Source organism: Mobula birostris, chromosome 6, assembly GCF_030028105.1.
Source record: "Mobula birostris isolate sMobBir1 chromosome 6, sMobBir1.hap1, whole genome shotgun sequence".
In the NCBI taxonomy this organism is placed as follows: Eukaryota; Metazoa; Chordata; class Chondrichthyes; order Myliobatiformes; family Myliobatidae; genus Mobula; species Mobula birostris.
In genome coordinates, this window is record NC_092375.1 from 151709104 (window position 1) to 151727928 (window position 18825).

An 18825-nucleotide genomic window follows, 5' to 3' on the forward strand; every position below is an offset into this window, starting at 1 on the left:
ATGCTGCAGCAGACCAAAGCAATCATATAACTGTACCGAATCAGTACATGTGTGCTGCACTAACGGATGTGTATTGGTTTAAAATAGTTTACCCTGTTAAAATGCTCCATATACATAACTTAAGTGTTTTTTAAGTCTTCCAATTTTGGCAAATCATTGCAATAAGTGAGTAGTATATAGTACTTTTCTACAATACTGCCTGTCTTGTCTGCAGCTCTTTGAAGTTTACCCTGCAATTTCTACAGGGATTTAATGTAATATAATAAAAAATACATAAGAAAAATAACAGAGAAATATGCACATTTATTTTATTTAGTTTGCTTTCTTTTTATGTAAAGTTATGTTTCAGGCATTTAATTTATCAGTAATAGTTAATTTTAAGGTATTCAATATATTTGAACTACTTTCTTACCCTGATGTTAGTCTATATTTCACTGATGCACTCAGTGCCACTTTATTAGGTAACTCCTGTACCTAATAAAGTGGCCACTGAGTGTATGTTCTTGTTCTTCTGTTGCTGTAACCTATCTACTTCAGGGTTTGACGTGTTGTGCGTTCAGAGATGCTGTTCTGCATAGCATGTGGTTATTTGAGTTACTATTGTCTTCCTGTCAGCTTGAACCAGCCTCGCCATTCTTCTTTGACCTCTCTGACCATTGAGTGAGTAGTAGTTTTGCCCACAGAACTGCTGCTCATTTGATGTTTTTTTTTGGCATCTTTTCTTTGTAAATTTTAGAGTCTGTTATGCATGAAAATGCCAGGAAATATAGCAACCTCTAAGGTACTCAACCCATCAAGTCTGGCACCAACAGTCATTCCACAGTCAAAGTCACTTAGATCACATTTCTTCCCCATTCTGATGTTTGGTTTGAACAATTACTGAACAGCTTGACCAGGTGTGCATGCTTTTATGCTTTGACTTGCTGCAGCATGATTGGCTGATTAGATATTTGCATTAATGAGCAGGCATACAGGTGAATCAAATAAAGTGGCCCCCAAGAATATAATGAACGAAAAACAGCAGTTTTTTGAATCGGCTGGGAGGAGTGAGTGAGTGAGTGACAGAGCAACAGACAGTGGAGAGACTAGGGTACTGGAACTGCTGGGTGTTGTGGGGGACATTCTGTGGGAATATTGACCGACGGCCTGTATAGGTCCAGAATGATATTCGTACATGGTCCCTTGCAAGCTCGAATAGGATGGCAGGGAGGGAGGCTGATGGTCACAGCAACAGCACGGAGTCTGAGTGGGGAGAGGGACTAAGGACAGGAAGGTGAAGGGTCGAAAGTGAAAGAAAGGAGGTGGGTCTAGTGTAGGTGGATCAGAACGTGAGGGAAGAGAAGTTGAGGAGAAGGGCCTGAGGGTAAAATTGCTAAATGTAGTGGTAAGATTTGAGGGGGAAGGCGGAGTAAAGAAAATCAATCTGCTTAAGCTAACAAAAATCATCAGAGGGCAAGTAGGGGAAGTGAATCATGTGAGAATTTTAGGAAATGGAAACCTGCTGATAGGATGGAGATGGAGAAGGCAATGAAGGTGACTAATGTTGGGAAAGGCAAAGTGTCCACGGTTGTAAGAGTTGGAGCACAAAGGGTCAATGGTTGCAAAGGGGTGATATCCGGGGTTCCCGTCAGTGTTAATATGAAGGAGCTCGTGGAGAACTTGAGGGTGAGGAATGGTTCAGTGAAGAGTGTGAAAAGAATGACAAGGGGAGCAGAGAAAAGGGAGACTGAAACCGTTCTGGTAGAGTTTGAGGATAAGGTGCCTCCAAAGGAGTTTTATTTTGGATTTCTAAGAAATATATATTAAAACCTATGAGGTGTTTCAATTGCCAGGAGTCTGGGCATGTGGCCAAACTGTGCAAAGGAAAGAGTAGATGTGCAAGGTGTGGTGGGGAACATGAATACGGAAAATGTGGAGAGGAAGTGAGACCAAAGTGCTGTAATTGTGGAGGTAACCATAGTGTATTGTACTGGGGATGTGAAGTGTTGGAAAAAGAGGTGGAGGTGCAGCAGATAAGGGTGAAGCAGTCATATGCTGAGGCAGTCAAGTTGGCAGGACAGAAGAAAATGAATGAGGGAGGATGTAGCAAGGAGCAAGCGACGGCTAAAGAAAGGCAAGATAAGAAGAATGCATGGATAGAGAAGAAGAAATTGGTGACCTTTATAGCAGGAGTGGTAAACGCAACTTATGAGATCAAATCTAAAACTGAAAGGATTCAGATTATTGTGAAAGCTGCAGAGCACCATTTGGTTATAATAGGATTAAAATGGGAAGAAGTAAACAATGAACTCAGGGTACAGTCAAGTCAAGAGACAGTATGTGTGGGTTGATATTACTAATAATTTTACTTCAATGGAATGCAAGAAGCCTGATTGCTAATGGACAAGATTTCAAGCAGTTTATAGCTAGTAGGAGAGAAAAGCCAGATACTGTGTGTATCCAGGAGACCTGGTTAAAACCTAATTTGGATTTTGTTTTATATGGTTATGTGGCAGTAAGGCGAGATAGGAGATGGGGGGAGGAGGAAGATGTGCAACTTATGTAAAGCAAGGTATTCCTTATAGAATACTAGGTATAGGAAGTGAACAAGAGTATGTGGTAGTAAAGGTGTGGGCTGAAAGGAAAGAGTTGGTGATTGTGAGTTATTATAATCCATGCAAAAGACTAGAGTTAAACAAGCTTGAGGAGATAGAAGGGCAGAATAGTAGTAATGTTGTTTGGTGTGGTGATTTTAATGGACATAATGTATTATGGGGGACTGACAGAACAGACATCAATGATCGGGTAATAGAGGAGTTGCTAGATGAGAAGTATTTAGTGTGCCTAAATGATGGCAGTAGTACTAGAATTGATGTTAATACAAGTAAAGAATCTGTGCTTGATCTTACATTAGTATCAAACTCCATTGCATCAGTGTGTGATTGGTTAGTGTACCAAGAAGGAACTGTAGGGAGTGATCATTACCCAATCTGGTGCAAGATAAACATTTCTGCCTCATTGGTCACAGAGAATACAGGTGGGAAATGGATCCTTGAGAAAGCCAATTGAGAGAAATTTCCGGAAAAATGTGATAGATATCTAAGTCAGGTCAGTGATGGAATGGACATAAAAACACTCGACAGCATATTAAAACAAGGTATAATATCAGCTGCATTAGAACCCATTCCTGAAAGTAAAGGAATAACAAAGAAGAGAATAATACCATGGTGGAATGATAATTGTAAGGAAGCAGTGAGAAATAGAAATAAGGCATTTAAACTGGTTAAAAGAACTCATAACTTCCAACATATGATTCAGTACAAACAATTTCAGGCAGTAGTAAGGAGGACAATGCTAAAAGGACGCACTGGAGAAAGTATTGTGATTCAATTGGAAACACAACTCAAGTAGGAGAGGTGTGGGGGATGATGAAAAGGATGGGAGGGGACAGGAGAGAGTGGAGGTACCCAGTTCTGGTTGATGGAAATGTGACTGCAGTAACAAATAAGGAAAAGGCAGAGTTGTTGGCAAACACTTTTGTTATGGTACATAGTTCCGATAATTTGTCTGAGAAGGGAAGAAGGGGTAGAGAGAGAACAAAAGCTGAAAATATGGAGGCTTTATGTAGGAAAACTAAACTTGATGGTGTGCAAGGTGTCCCTTTCAGCATGGGAGAAAGGCACTAGATAAAACAGGAAAGACTGCACCAGGTAAAGATGAAATATGTTATAGGATGATAAAACACTTGAGTGAAGGAAGTTTGGAGAAACTACTGCTTCTGTATAACAAAGTCTGGGATGAAGGGAGAATACCAGGGAGCTGGAAAGAGGCAATAATTATTCCAATAAGGAAACCTGGAAAAGGTGCCAGCAGGCCAGGAAACTACAGGCCTTGACGTCACATGTACGTAAACTTATGGAACGTATGATAAATGAGAGGTTAGTGTACTTCTTGGAAAGTAGAGGTATGGTGGCTATGTATCAAAGCGGGTTCAGGAAAGGAAGGAATACTATGGATCCAGTGCTGTGTCTAGAGGACGAAATAAGAAAAGTTCAAGTAAATAAAGAGATAGTGGTTGCAGTTTTTTTTTGATGTTGAGAAAGCTTATATATTATGGAAAGAGGGGCTCCTAGTCAAGCTACATTTAATGGGAATCGGGGTGGGGGGCGATGTTCAATTGGGTTAAGAACTTTCTAAATGGGAGAATTATTCAGGTGACGATAGGATCAGAGCTATCAAACCAGTATGTTGTAGAAAACGGGACGCCTCGGGAGTGTAGTGAGTCCAACTTTATTCTCCATTTTGATAAATGATATATTTGTAAATATTCCAACAGAGGTAGGGAAGTCATTGTTTGCAGATGACGAGGCTTTGTGGAAAAGAGGGAGAAATATTGAACATATAGTTACAAAAATGCAAGATGGAATTAATCAAGTTGAAGAGTGTGGGACAAAATGGGGTGATAAATTTTCAGTGGAGAAGACAAAAGCCATGTTCTTTACAAGGAAAAAGCTCAGGGGACTTAATTTGAATCTGTATGGAAGTAACCTGGAGAGAGTTGAAAGTTTTCGGTTTTTGGGAGTGCACTTTGACTTGAGATTAACATGGAGATAACATATTAGATATGTAGTTACTAAATATAAAAATGTGATAATTGTCATGAGGTGTCTTGCTGGATTGGAATGGGGTGCTGATTTTGCATCACTGGAGTATATTTATGTAGCATTAATGAGATCAAGATTAGACTATGGAAGTATTGTATATGGGTCAGCAGCAAAATCTATGCTAGCAGAACTGGAATATCATGCAAGCTCGGGCTCTAAGGGTGTGCTTGGGAGTGGTTAGAACTTCCCCAGTGTGTGCACTCCAAGTTGAAGCAAATGAAATGCCATTGGGGCTGCGGCGTAAACAGCTGGAGGCCAATTACTGGATTAACTTGAGGGGGCATGGTGATAGCCATCCTACAAAAAGGGTGTTGCAGACATGCTGGGAGAATGAGAGGATGCAAAAAGAAAGTTTTGGCTGGACAGGAGAGCAAACAGCAAAAGATATGGGTGTATACGATAAAGAGTTTTGTCCAAGTGTGGTGTGGCCTGTCAGACATTCCTGGGTATTAGAAAATCCCTTTGTAGGTTTGGAATTGCTTAAGATTAAACACAGTAATAAGACAACTGATATACTCAGTGAATATCATAGTTATAGGGAATGTAAGTATAAAGACATACAGATTTTTACAGATGGATCAAAGGATTCAGAAACAGGTGCAATAGGGTCCGCAATTGTGCCAAGTTATCAAGTGGAAACTAGCAAGAGAACACCTGATTGCTTGAGTGTATATGCAGTTGAAATGTTTGCCATATTGTTAGCACTAGAATGGAGTGAGCAGGTTGATTGTAATAATATTGTGATATGTAGCGATTCTGTATTGGCCCTTGCAAGCATTAAGGTGGGTACAGGTAGAGGTCAGCAGGATCTGCTTTATGAAATCTTGTTTGCAAATTCAAGACTGGCTCGACAAGGCGAAAATATCGCATTCATGTGGGTTCCAGCACATTCAGGTATTATGGGAAATGAGACAGCAGATAAGCTGGCAAAAGCAGCAGTCAAAAAAGGATCTATAGAGGTCAATATTAAACTATCAAAATCAGAGGGGAAGAGCATAGTGTGGAGAAGGATAAATCAACAGTGGCAGCAGCATTGGGATAGAGCAATAAAAGGAAGACATTTACATTCAATTCAGAACATTGTAGATATAGGAAGAAGTAGGGGAGTAAAGTGGAAGGAGCAAGTAATTATAAGTAGACTGAGAATTGGGCACAGCAACCTTAATGGTACTCTGGCCATCATAAATAAACATCCAACAGGTTTTTGCGACCTATGTCAGGAGACTGAAACAGTATAGCATATCCTTATTTCATGCAGGAAATTTGCACAGGAAGGACAACAAATGTTACGACAATTACGCAAAATCGGACTGGTAGAGAACAGTGTTAAAGGTTTATTGGAATGTGGGGAGAGTGATCGGGGAGGAAATGGGTGTTTAGTTTTTTAAGGGCGACGGGACTGGAAAGACGGCTTTAAAGTGAATGGACAATGAGGGACAATAAATCCTGAAGATGGCAGTAATGCAACAGTGTGGATGCCAACTGCTGTAAAAACTCAAGGAAGAATATAATGAAGGAAAAACAGCGGTTTCTTGAATCAGCAGTCCAGGTGTCAGAGCTAGATTCTCCTATTGTACATTTACAAAATTTTAATTTCATATGCCTAAAAATGGCATAAATTTTCTGTAATTTGACTGCTTTTGCTTAATTGCAAAGTACATAGTAATATGCTAAACAGTCTCTTTAAATGCATCATTTGTCTACTTAAAAGTTAAAAATGTATTATAATTCAAAGATTCATAATTATTGTGTCACCCTTTGGTGATCTTGCATGTTGTTAGATTTTTGCAGGCTCTATACAATTTCAGTTCATTATCTCAGTCCTTTGTTCCAAATAGTCATTTGACACTAAGAACCACTGTGCTTTACAGTTGAGTGAAGGACCTGTTACCTGTTACCATTTCTGGTTTACTTAATACATTACTTGTCCTGTCTTAATTCATAAGGTAGCAGGATAAACACTTCCATTGTATTTGCTCTATTAATGCCCCCCAAAAAATTATTAAGTGAAAAACAATAATATCAGATTAACACAGAATTAGAAACCATCATTAATTTCACAAACTGAAATTTAATGTGACCTCAAAATTATCCTATACTTCAGGAAGATCATTAAAAGATCATTAAATCACCTATGTGCCTGAAATCAATGCCTTTTCTTGCTCTACGACCGTCCCCAGTAGACAAAGTGCAAGATATTTTGTGTAATGCAACAAACAGGTCTTATGTGAAAAATACACACAAAAGACTTCACTGGATTTGTCATTGTGAAGGTAATGAAACATTAATGAATATATGTAAGTTCGGGATCATGGGATACTGATTACAGGCCTCAGCTACTTTGTGAAGGCTGGCTTCTTTTCTACTGGGATAGTTGTTCATGAAAATTAATTTCATGCGAATGATATCAAAGTGAGTGTCACATGCTAGTTTCTTCTTTTCACTGTTGTTTTTATGCTTATAGGGAATTTTCCTATTTTCATTAATTTGGTCCATTGGTGCTACCTCCATGGAGGAAGATCGATTGAAGTTTGATAAACTTGTACGCGAGATAACTGATGGACCTCTTACTGAAGACACAAGAACGCTATTCAATTTATTTATCCAGGTTGATTCTCCAGCAAAACTTCCCACTGTTCCAATTCCCAGCGAGGGAACTATTTATGACTATATGTTCATTAAAGAGGTATGTATAGACAGGTTGCAAATTAAAAGTAAAATCACATTCACTAACATTTACAAATGGGACCTCCTCATTTTCCACACTTTCCTTGCCTTTTCATTCTTGTTATGCCAAAATGCTTCTGGAAGTCAGGGGAGTGAAGAGATAATGTGTCCCTAGCCATTGCTTTGTTCACTTTCTGGGAGCAGCTGTAATAAATGAGGTGGGATTACAGACTGGAAGTTGCGGTAATAGGGTGGGGGTTGGTCAATGCAAAGAGTGTTAGGGAGGTTCTTCAATGCAGAGTCATAGAATCACACCTGTTTGTACTGGACCCAGTAAAAATGCTTACCATCTGTATTCTAGGTGATCCCTGGGACTGGTTTTCTTTAGTGCAGCTGTCATCTTTGCCTGGTGCCTTTAACTATAATGGTGAACAGTGCATTTCCAACTGGAAATGTACAGTATAATTACTTCCTTTCTACAATAATAATCTATTATGTAATTTGAGAGAAATAAGTGTGCAGATAAATTTCTAACTTCTTATCTTCAATCACGTAATGACCAATGATTGAAAAATATGTAGATTGGAAGGAGAAAGCATCTATGTATCAATAACTTAATAATGAAGCTGTATGTAATGGCAATACTGTAGTCAGCTAAACTGGGGATGATTGGGCTATTCTCCTTCAATCAAACTTGATGATTATGGTATTGCAAGTGACAACAATAAACTTCACACACACAATTAATTTTTAACTATTCCCCAATAGCTGTATGTATCCAGACAAATTAAGTTGTCTTGCTTTTAGGGGTGATTACCCTAGTTTTCATTTACTCCACTCTTTTAACAGTCTCTAATCTTTCTCACCAAATTGGCTTTGTACATTATACAAATTATTGTTCGCTCTGTTAGATAATAAAGCAGATATTGTGATTAAAATCACAATAACTTTATAATTTTACTAAATAATGCAGGAATTTGTGGGGAAAAATGAACTATCTAAGAATAGAAATTGAGAGCCAAAAAAAGAAAACTGCTGGAGGAAGTCCACCTTCCACCATTTTGTACACAGATGCTACAAGGTGTCCAAATGTAGGTGGAAAGGGAGACAGGATAGAGTCGAGGTATGAGGAGGTAAGTGCAGTGGAGCAGGGGCAGATAGAAGCAATAGGCCTACCTGAAGAGTCCTCTTTATGGATCTTGGTTAAGAGGCAGAAGTGTGCACTGTAGGATTGGGGCACTATCAGAGTCATAGAGCAATACAGGATGGGTGCAAGCCCGTTGGGCCAAAAAGTTGATGCTGATCAGAGTGCCCACTGCACTAAACCCAATTTCAGGCTTTTGGCCCATATCCTTCTAAGTTCCACCTGTCCATGTCCCCATCAAAGTGCTTCTTAAATGGTACTATCATACCTGCCTCAACTATTTCCTTTGGCAGCTCGTTTCATGTACTCACCATCCTCTGTGTATGTCCCTCAGGTCCCTTTTTAATCTTTCACTTTCACTCTAAATTTGTGTCCCTAAATTTGGACTCCCCTACCCGGGTGAAAAGGCTATTTTCATTTTGCAATTCCAAGCATGCATTCTTTGCTCCAAGGAATAAAGATCTAGCTTGGCCAATCTCACCCTACAATTCAAGCCCTGTGGTCCTGGCAATATTCTTGTATATCTTCTCTGCACTCTTAACAACTCAATGACATTTTTTCCGACGGCACCTGGCCAAAACTGAGTACAATATTCCAAATGTGGCCTCACTGTTGTCTTGTACAACAGGAGCAGGAGAAGAATATTCCAACTCTAATACTCAGTGCCTTGACTAATGAAGGCCAACATGCTAAATGCCTTTTTCACCATCATGTCTACCTGTGATGCTACTTTCAATGAAATATGTGCTTACTTCTAGGTCCCTCTGTTCTATTACACTCCCTATTCTATTACCATTCATAATATACTGTAAGTCCTTTGTTGGCTTGACCTTCCAAAATGCACGAACTCGCACTTAGCTGCATTGAAATCTGTTTGCCACTCCTTGGCCCATTTCCCTAACTGATCAAGATCCCCTGTTATCTATGATAATCACCTTCACTATAAACTACACCTCCTAATTTCATGTCATCCACAAACTTACAAATCAAGCCGTGCATTTGATTTCAAATTATTGATATAAAATGACACATAACAAAGGTCCAACAATGACCTCTGATGCACACCACTGGTCACCAGCCTCCTTTACAAGAATTAATCTTCACTACTCTCTACTTCCTACTTCTGAGCCAAATTTGAATCCACCTAACTAGCTGTCCCTGAATTCTATGGGACCAAACCTTCCAGTACAGGCTACCAAATGCGACCTTGTTAAAGCCTTGCTAAAGTCCAGATAGGCAACATCCAATTCGCAAGTAGAGGGCCAGAACGTGGCTTCCACAGTTGCTGCCTAACCCACTGAGTCCTTCCAGCAGTTTGTTTTTCGCTCCTGATTACAACATCTGCAGCCTCTTGTGTCTTATTACTGGAGAAGATACCTATGCAGTCTGTAATTTACATTAATTTTAGTGCATTGCAGCCTACATGCCCACAATGAACTATTATTTTTGGTATTGGTTACCAATATCAATTAATTATTATTTTTGGTCTGCACTCCATTCTACGGTTTTAAAATATTGCCAATTGGTATAAGAGACCTATAAAAGGATGCATTTAAGGTGAGTTAGATGGTATGAATGTACTGAGAATATGCTGGGAACTGCTTGAAGAAAGGAGAAAAAGATGAAAATAATCAAGAAGTCCTGTTACACCCCTGGTGAGAGAAAAAGCATTAACATTTCAGATTATCAGTTCTAGAAAGAGTTGTTGATCAAAGAAGTTTTAAGATGCAGTGATTGTTGTTGAGAGAAGTTGCCAAATCAAAGGACTTTTGGTTCATAAGATATGGGAACCCAATCAGGCTATTTGGCTCATACAGTTTCTCTGCCAATTAATCATGGCTAGTGTTTTTTCAACCCTATTTTCCTGCCTTCTCTTCGTAACCCTTAACTCCCAGACTAATCAAGAACGTATCAATCTCTGTCTTAAATATATCTAGTGACGTGGCCACCACAGCTCTCTTTGGCATAAATTCCATGAATTCACCACCTCTGACTGAAAATAATATCATTCTCTTTTGAGTTTTAAAGCCTTTATTCTGAGAATTTGAAGCCTGTAATAGGGGAGCAAAACAGAGGAGATTAAATTATATATGGTGGTTATTAATATGAAAAAGGATGGTAATAGAAACAAAAAAATAGGAGCACATGAATATAAACAGAATGCTGGGACTATTAATCAGAATAACATAAATGAGATTGAAATTGAAGTGGGATGGAGATAGATGATCAAAATCTTGGAGGACTTCTAATGACTAAATGCAGATAGTCATCAAATTCATCATCTGGTTTATATTGGAGATATTCAGTAGAGAAGAGATCACAGTGTGCTTAGTATCTGCATTATACTATTTCACCTGTAGAAAATGTTTGAAACTCTGGAGGATAACCTACTGAGGCCCTCCGTTGACTGAAGTTGACCATGGATGTTGCACCCTAGCTGATATATGCAAGCCAGGGCAATACAATATTGAGAACAAGCTGTTGCCCATGCAACAAAGACCAATAAAGTTTGGCACCACTGGTGTTGTAGGAGTTGCCAATCAGCGTAGAACTCAAAGTAAGACTGCCTGAGAGACTCCAGCTCTGGGTTTTTCCACAGCTTATTCCCAAAGCCTTCCTGTGAGTGGGTACAGTTGCAAGGCAGTGGAGGTTTGAGATCAGAGTTTTCCTTCTCCTAGATGAGCAGCCTACCATGGCTGTTGAGCCCTAAATGCCTGGAGCGACTCGTTACCTCTTCTCCTGTTAGTAGAAATGGTTCCGCTAGGCCACACATGAAGGACTTGGTTGTCAGAGCCTATTTTGAGATGGATGCTATTGGGAGCATTTAATAGGTAGTGGGAGCTTATCCCTACTACCTCTCCTGGCTGTGACAACCTTAAGGAATCTAAAGGTGATTAAATAATCGTGTGTAAAGTGCTTAAATGGGAGCTGGTCCATTTCCTATGTTTGCATGGGAAGATGTGGGGAGAGGGGTGAAGGCTGGATTGTGGAAATGAGAGAAAGTAATCCAATAAATATAAATGCTGGTTAGGCAGAAGATTAAACAAAGGAAACTTAATTGAGATTTTGGGTTGGGGTCAAGAGGATGTGTGAGGGAGAAATTATTGAGTTAAGTTATTACATTTTTGATAGATTATTAAAATACGTGAGGTCTTTTCTAATATTGCCAGTTACTGAGGAACTGATATTCTGTAGCTAGTGACAGTTTGTAGGTAGTTATCCAGCAGTACGTGATGGTCACTAGGAGGAAGGTTTTACTTCGGTTGTCATGGTTGTCAAGGTAGGTAAATGCAACATAAAGTTGTACTTTGGAGTGAATTAGAAATGTTAGAGAAGGCTTTACATAAGCCAAAAAGAAAGACTTTACTGAGATAAGATTTGTCTAATTATCAGTACTTGAACTTGAATGCAGAAGGAGGTGGGCCTGGAAATTGGATTTCAACCTCCTTTTGTGCATGGAACATAGCAATGTCAACCCCAGAAAAAGTATAGTGAAATTGCCCTAAAATATATTAAAAGCAATGTGTGGCTTGAACAATTTTATGGTGTGTGCATTAAAATGGGACTCATAGTGTTCCTGACTGGAATGGTATGATAACTTTGCAAATGATGCTTCTTTGCTACACTGATCACTGGGAAGGGAGTCAGACCTTTTAGGAACTTCCCCCTTGGCAGGTAATGGCATAACTACATAAAGGTAATTGCAACTGATAATGCGGTGGGGGGAGAGGGTGGGCTTGCAGGTACCTCATTCAATTGCCCTGGTTGAGTCCGCTGATGTGAGTAAGGTGTGAAATTCACAATATTGAGAAGATTTGGATCTGAGTGCCTGGTTCTTCTAATTGGAAAGCAATTTTAGTTCTGCAGTCTCTTTCTGCCATGGTTTCTTTCTTATTTAACTTTGACTTCTACATGAAGTTTGACTGAAAAATCTTGTGTATTACCTTGGGGTATTCATTGCTTTAATCCCATTAGGCTCAAGGGATGTTTCATTAACTGACAGAAAATAGGACTTTTCTTAAAGGACCAAGTAAAAACCTTTAACAGCACCAGGCAAGGTTGGAATAGACACATTGTCTTTAAAATGTTCTCCCTTAGGAGTATTTTTAAACATATTTTTCTTTCAGCAGTTCCTGAGGCTCATCTTAACCCTAGTCTTATTTTGCTCCACTTATTCTTGCTACTGTTGGGATTACAAGGATGAGCCTCCAAGTTATAAATCATGTTCTAAACTTTGGATCTTAGGGCAAATGGGAGAACCATTCAGCTGTGCTTCCACTGGTGAAGTAGATTTTTTTGAAGTTTTACGTAGAATTACAAAACCATAGTATCCCATTACTTTGACTTTGTGGTAGGGGTGTGTGGGGGGATAAGGTCATTTGCATCCGATGTGTGTTCTTTTATTGGTTAATTACATATTGAATGCACTTAATTTAGTTTTGTTTAATTTTCATTTTTAGGGATCAGGGAGATGGGAACCATGGGCAGAATCATTGAATTCTGTTCCCCCCATTCCAAAGGATGTACAATTCAATGAAATTATAGTACCAACCAAGGATACAGTTCGTTACATGAAACTGATGAAACTTTTGACAACAAATCAGAAGCCTTCAATATTTGTGGGTCCAACTGGAACAGGGAAAAGCATCTATATCATTGTAAGTTCATTATAGTTCATATATTAAAAGGAAAGTTAATCAGTTGAAGCACTTAATACATTATTTTGAACTGTTACTAATAACCTTAAGATAAAAGCATGAAATTCATTTCTGTTAGAAAAGGTTATTATTAGGTCATAGTCATGTTTTAAAGGAAATTAAGCTTCAATTGCTTCATTGGACAGGAGAGGAGAAACACAGCACCGGGGGCAATTAAGCCATTAGCAAAGAATTGTAAATGCTCACAGAACTAATTTGTTTTGGATGAACATAAAATAACAAAAATGGTCGCAATTCCTCCGTCTCCGCCGCATCTGCTCTCAGGATGAGGCTTTTCATTCTAGGACGAGGGAGATGTCTTCCTTTTTTAAAGAAAGGGGCTTCCCTTCCTCCACTATCAACTCTGCTCTTAAACGCATCTCCCCCATTTCACGTACATCTACTCTCACTCCATCCTCCCGCCACCCCACTAGGAATAGGGTTCCCCTGGTCCTCACCTACCACCCCACCAGCCTCTGGGTCCAACATATTATTCTCCGTAACTTCCACCACCTCCAATGGGATCCCACCACTAAGCACATCTTTCCCTCCCCGCCCCCCCCGCATTCCGCAGGGATCGCTCCCTACGCAACTCCCTTGTCCATTCGTCCCCCCCATCCCTCCCCACTGATCCCCTCCTGGCACTTATCCGTGTAAGCGGAACAAGTGCTACACATGCCCTTACACTTCCTCCCTTACCACCATTCAGGGCCCCAAACAGTCCTTCCAGATGAGGCAACACTTCACCTGTGAGTCGGCTGGGGTGATATACTGCGTCCGGTGCTCCCGATGTGGCCTTGTATATATTGGCGAGACCCGACGCAGACTGGGAGACCGCTTTGCTGAACACCTATGCTCTGTCTGCCAGAGAAAGCAGGATCTCCCAGTGGCCACACATTTTAATTCCACATCCCATTCCCATTCTGACATGTCTATCCATGGCCTCCTCTACTGTAAAGATGAAGCCACACTCAGTTGGAGGAACAACACTTTATATTCCGTCTGGGTAGCCTCCAACCTGATGGCACGAACATCGACTTCTCTAACTTCCGCTAATGCCCCACCTCCCCCTCGTACCCCATCTGTTACTTATTTTTATACACACATTCTTTCTCTCACTCTCCTTTTTCTCCCTCTGTCCCTCTGAATATACCCCTTGCCCATCCTCTGGGTCCCTCCCTCCCTTGTCTTTCTTCCCAGACCTCCTGTCCCATGATCCTCTCGTATCCCTTTTGCCTGTCACCTGTCCAGCTCTTGGCTCCATCCCTCCCCCTCCTGTCTTCTCCTATCATTTTGGATCTCCCCCTCCCCCTCCAACTTTCAAATCCCTTACTCACTCTTCCTTCAGTTAGTCCTGACGAAGGGTCTCGGCCTGAAACGTCGACTGCACTTCTTCCTAGAGATGCTGCCTGGCCTGCTGCGTTCACCAGCAACTTTTATGTGTGTAACAACAATGGTTATAGTTATAGGCGATCCTGGGAACACAGAGTAATCGCTGCTGGCAGTTAGGGCAGATACCGGCTTCAAATACGGAGGAAACTGTACAGGGTTAAGTAGTAAATGTGTTGAAACTAGTTACTCAAATCTTTTCCATATAATATTTAACAGTTTTAAAAATATATTTTAACAGCAGATCTAAAAATACTATCTCAAATAGCAGTGCATAGTCAACAACAGTAATGCCATAGTATATAACTGGGCCATTTCTATTGCTGTATGTATTTTGAATTCATAAAATAACAGAATTTTACAGACTAGAGATGGGGGTCTTTTGACCCATTTGAACCTGTATCAACTCTTAGGAATTGTCATCTGACTAGTCACACTCTCCAGCTCTTCCTTCACACATCTGCAGTTTTCCCACACCTCTCAGATGCTTACTTTTATTGCCTTTTGAAAATTATTGGAACTGCTTTCCTGTATTCATGCTGAAAGTTTCAAATTGTATTAATTAGTTGTGTTTAAAAATGAATCTTCATCTCCTCACTACTTGTTTTGCCATTCTTTGTCCTCTTGTTTTGGTTCATCTCTCAATGGATAAACTTCTCCTTATGTATGCTGTCAAGATGCTTAATGTTTTTGAACACCTTCATCAAATTACCTTAACTCTGCACTGCTGCCATAATGCATACATTATTAAGTTTTACAAGACATGCTAACAATATTTGCTTGTCATTATCAATCAAAATTGAAGCACATTAACATCTGAAGAATCAAAAGAAAATGGCAATAAAATACATTCGGCAAAGCATTTGAACTGTTAATTATGCCCTCAAGCTAAAATCATTAAATTAATTAATGGTTTGTAATTTTTTCAGGATTTCCTGTTACATCATCTGAACAAAGATATTTACACACCATTGCTGATTAACTTTTCAGCTCAAACTACTGCGGCTCAGACTCAGAATATTATCATGTCTAAACTGGACAAAAGAAGAAAAGGAGTTTTTGGTCCCCCTCTAGGCAAAAAAATGGTACTGCATTAAAATATTATCACATTTACCAATTATCAAGCAACAGTAGTAAATTGCAGAATTTTTGAATTTATAAAGTCCTTTTGCAGGTATTTTTATCGCACTCAAAATACCATGCTAAAATCAAAAACAGATATATAGAAATAGTTGCTGTTAAAGTTTTATGCTTGTTTCTCTGACTGCAGTATATGGAATAAGGAGTCATGTCTTAACATAAGGGGTTGGCTGTTCTGGGCAGTGATGAAAAGAAGTTTGTTCACTCAGTGTAGTAAATCTTTACAACTGATGCACTGAGCTACTTACCGGGGCTGCTTTGAGGTCGATTACCTATGAATTGTGACTAAGTATGTACTGTATCTCAGAGCTCCATTGTTGCTGGAGCTAGGGATTGAAAGCATGGATAAGTGATTATGAGGGAACACCAAAAATGAAAGCAAAAAAAAATTTGCCTTTGCTTTTTAGAAATAAATTCAGGATTATTGTTACTCATGAGGCTTTTAAGTAATGAAGCAGGATGATTTCACACTCTCAGCACAGCCTGCCACTGTGCCCAGCACTACTGTTTTTGATTAACTTATTTGTGTTAGAAAATTGAAAGAGTTCCATCAGTCACTGGTCTTAAGCATGACATGTGTACAGAAAACTGTCTATAATTTCTTATATATGCATAGGCTATCCAGTGGCATTTAGTGATTGGGGTTTAGTTCAAATTGCTTCCATTTGCTCATCAAAATAAGCTACTACATGATGGATGTTCTTTGTGAAAGTTTTTACAAGTTGCTTTTCATGGTAATTCTATACTTTGACTTCTTATTTCAGGTTGTATTTGTGGATGATGTGAACATGCCACAGCGAGAAGTCTATGGTGCTCAGCCACCAGTTGAACTTCTCCGTCAGTGGTTAGATCATTGGAACTGGTATGATTTAAAGGACTGCAGTATGATTAAACTTGTGGACATGCAAATTATATGTGCAATGGGACCACCCGGTGAGTTACGTTAGGATTTAGGTGTTCCAGTGGTATTGAACAGTACAGGTTTCTTGGCCTATGATGTTGTGCTGACGTTTTAACATACTCCAAGGTCAAACCAACTCTTCTTTCCCACAAAGCCCTCCATTTTTTTTTAATCCACATGTCTAAGAATCTCTTAAATGTCTCTAATGTATCTGCCTCTACTACCACCCACAGTAGTCCATTCCATTCATTTGGCACTCTACGTGTAAAAAAAAAAAAGCCTACTTTCGATATTCCCCCTCATACTTTCCTCCAATCACCTAACAAATATGTCCATTTGTATTAGCTATTGTTTTAACTGAAACTAGATTTGATCAGGGAACCTAAAATAAAGGAATCCTTTGGAGGTAGTGATGATAATGTAATAGAATTCGCAAGCGTTTGAAAGGAAGAAGCTAGAATCAGATGTATCAGTGTTACAGCTGAGTAACGTGAACTACAGAGGCAAGAGGGTGGAGCTGACCAAAGTAGATTGGAAGGAGTCTGTGGCAGGGATAACAATAGAATTTTTGAGGGTCATTCGGAAGATTCAGGATCGGTTCATCCTAAAGTAGAAGAAGCATTCTAAAAGGGGTATGAGAAGAGGATGTTTCCAATAGTGGGAGAGTCCAGGACCAGAGGGCACAGCCTTGAAATGAATGGTGTCCTTATATAACAAAGATGAGGAGGAATCTCTTTAGCCAAAGGGAGTGAATCTGTGGAATTCATCATCACAGGTGGCTGTGGAGGTCAAGTCATCAGGTAACATTTAAGGTGGAGGCTGATGGGTTCTTGATTTTGTGGATGTCAAAGGTTATGGGGAAAAGGCAGGTGAATGAGGTTAAGAGGGAACAATAAATTAGCTATGATCAATGGTGCTAAGGCCTGATGTGCTGAATTGCCTAATTCTGCTCCTATGTCTTGTGGTCTTATGGAAATTAGTGAGAAGAATATTATTGGTTCAATTTGAAAAATCTGGATTAATTATTGGGTGACATTACCAACTATAGAGGAATCATTTTTGCAGCAGTGATCCAAAACTGGAAAGTCCAAGGTTGCAAATCATATCTTCTGCATAGACAATTTGCTCGAATTCTGGTCTTGCTCAAAGTGAAATGTAGTTTTTAAAAATTTTCATACATACAGAATATGAAAATATGTGGCAAGGAGGCAAATTGATGGTACTGTATTACCCTTGAGGAAATGGTTTGTTTTTGTATTGAAGTTCAGGAATTCACCTTGTAAATATATTCCCATACAGTTTTAAGACATAGATTGTTCTGTATCATGTATGCCTGAACTATTATGATGTATTGTCTGGATAGGAAACATATAGATAATGATGTGTTCCTATGCCTGATAGCCATGTACTTAATCCATACATCACAAAATAAGATGTATTCACTTTGAAGATAGGGTGTGTGGTGGTACCTACCTGTACCTTCAATTATCCCTTCAACTGCATCTTGTTATATACTGATACTTTAACTGGTTGGCCTCTGAGGATAAATTTAAATGAAATCATCTTGTATATTAGTTAATTCACCACAGAATCCCAGAATGATCACAGCATGAAAAGTTTGGAGAGCAATTAAGTTAATCCCACACCTTGCCCTTTCTCTGTATTCTTGCAATTTTGCTCCTTTTGAATACTTACCAGGTTCATGCAGCTTGGACATGTCTCCACTCCGGCCACTAGCAATGCATTGCAGATCCTAACCAAATGTTGCACAAAATAGTGTTTCTTTACAGCACTGCTGGTTCTTCTACCAATAAGATTCAGACAATGGCCTTTACTTTTTGCCACTTTTGCCTATAAGAAGAATATTTGTCAATGTCTTCACGATCTTAAATACCCTGACAAAATTCTTCAGATTCAAGCAGAGCAACACCAACTTCTCCTGCAAAAGTTACTCATCCCATGAATTATTTTAGATTGTCATTTCTCAGTTTGTCAGTCATTTTAATTTAAATGGCGTTTGTCAGTAAGCAAGGGCAGCAACACCTCCACCATAATTCTTCCCAACACTGGTGCTCCATATGGCTGTGAAATCAGTCCCCAACTCTACTGTCTGTACACTCATGAATGAGTGGCTAGCTTCTGCCCTAATTCCATCTACACGTTTGCAGATGATTTCACCGTAGTAGGCCAAATCTCAAATAATGATCAGTCGGAGTACATGAAGGAGATAGAGTCTAGTGACAG

General features: G+C 39.5%; 1 protein-coding gene across 2 annotated transcripts in view; it reads left to right on the plus strand.

Annotated features, from left to right (window-relative positions):
• dnah7 (dynein, axonemal, heavy chain 7) overlaps positions 1–18825 on the plus strand; it is a 309070-nt gene that overhangs the window by 128803 nt on the left and 161442 nt on the right. For both annotated transcript variants that reach the window (XM_072261643.1, XM_072261644.1), the window contains 4 exons: positions 7108–7329; positions 12915–13112; positions 15470–15625; positions 16445–16613. In XM_072261643.1, coding sequence (XP_072117744.1) covers positions 7108–7329; positions 12915–13112; positions 15470–15625; positions 16445–16613 — 745 coding nt within the window. The remainder of the gene's footprint in view (positions 1–7107; positions 7330–12914; positions 13113–15469; positions 15626–16444; positions 16614–18825) is intronic.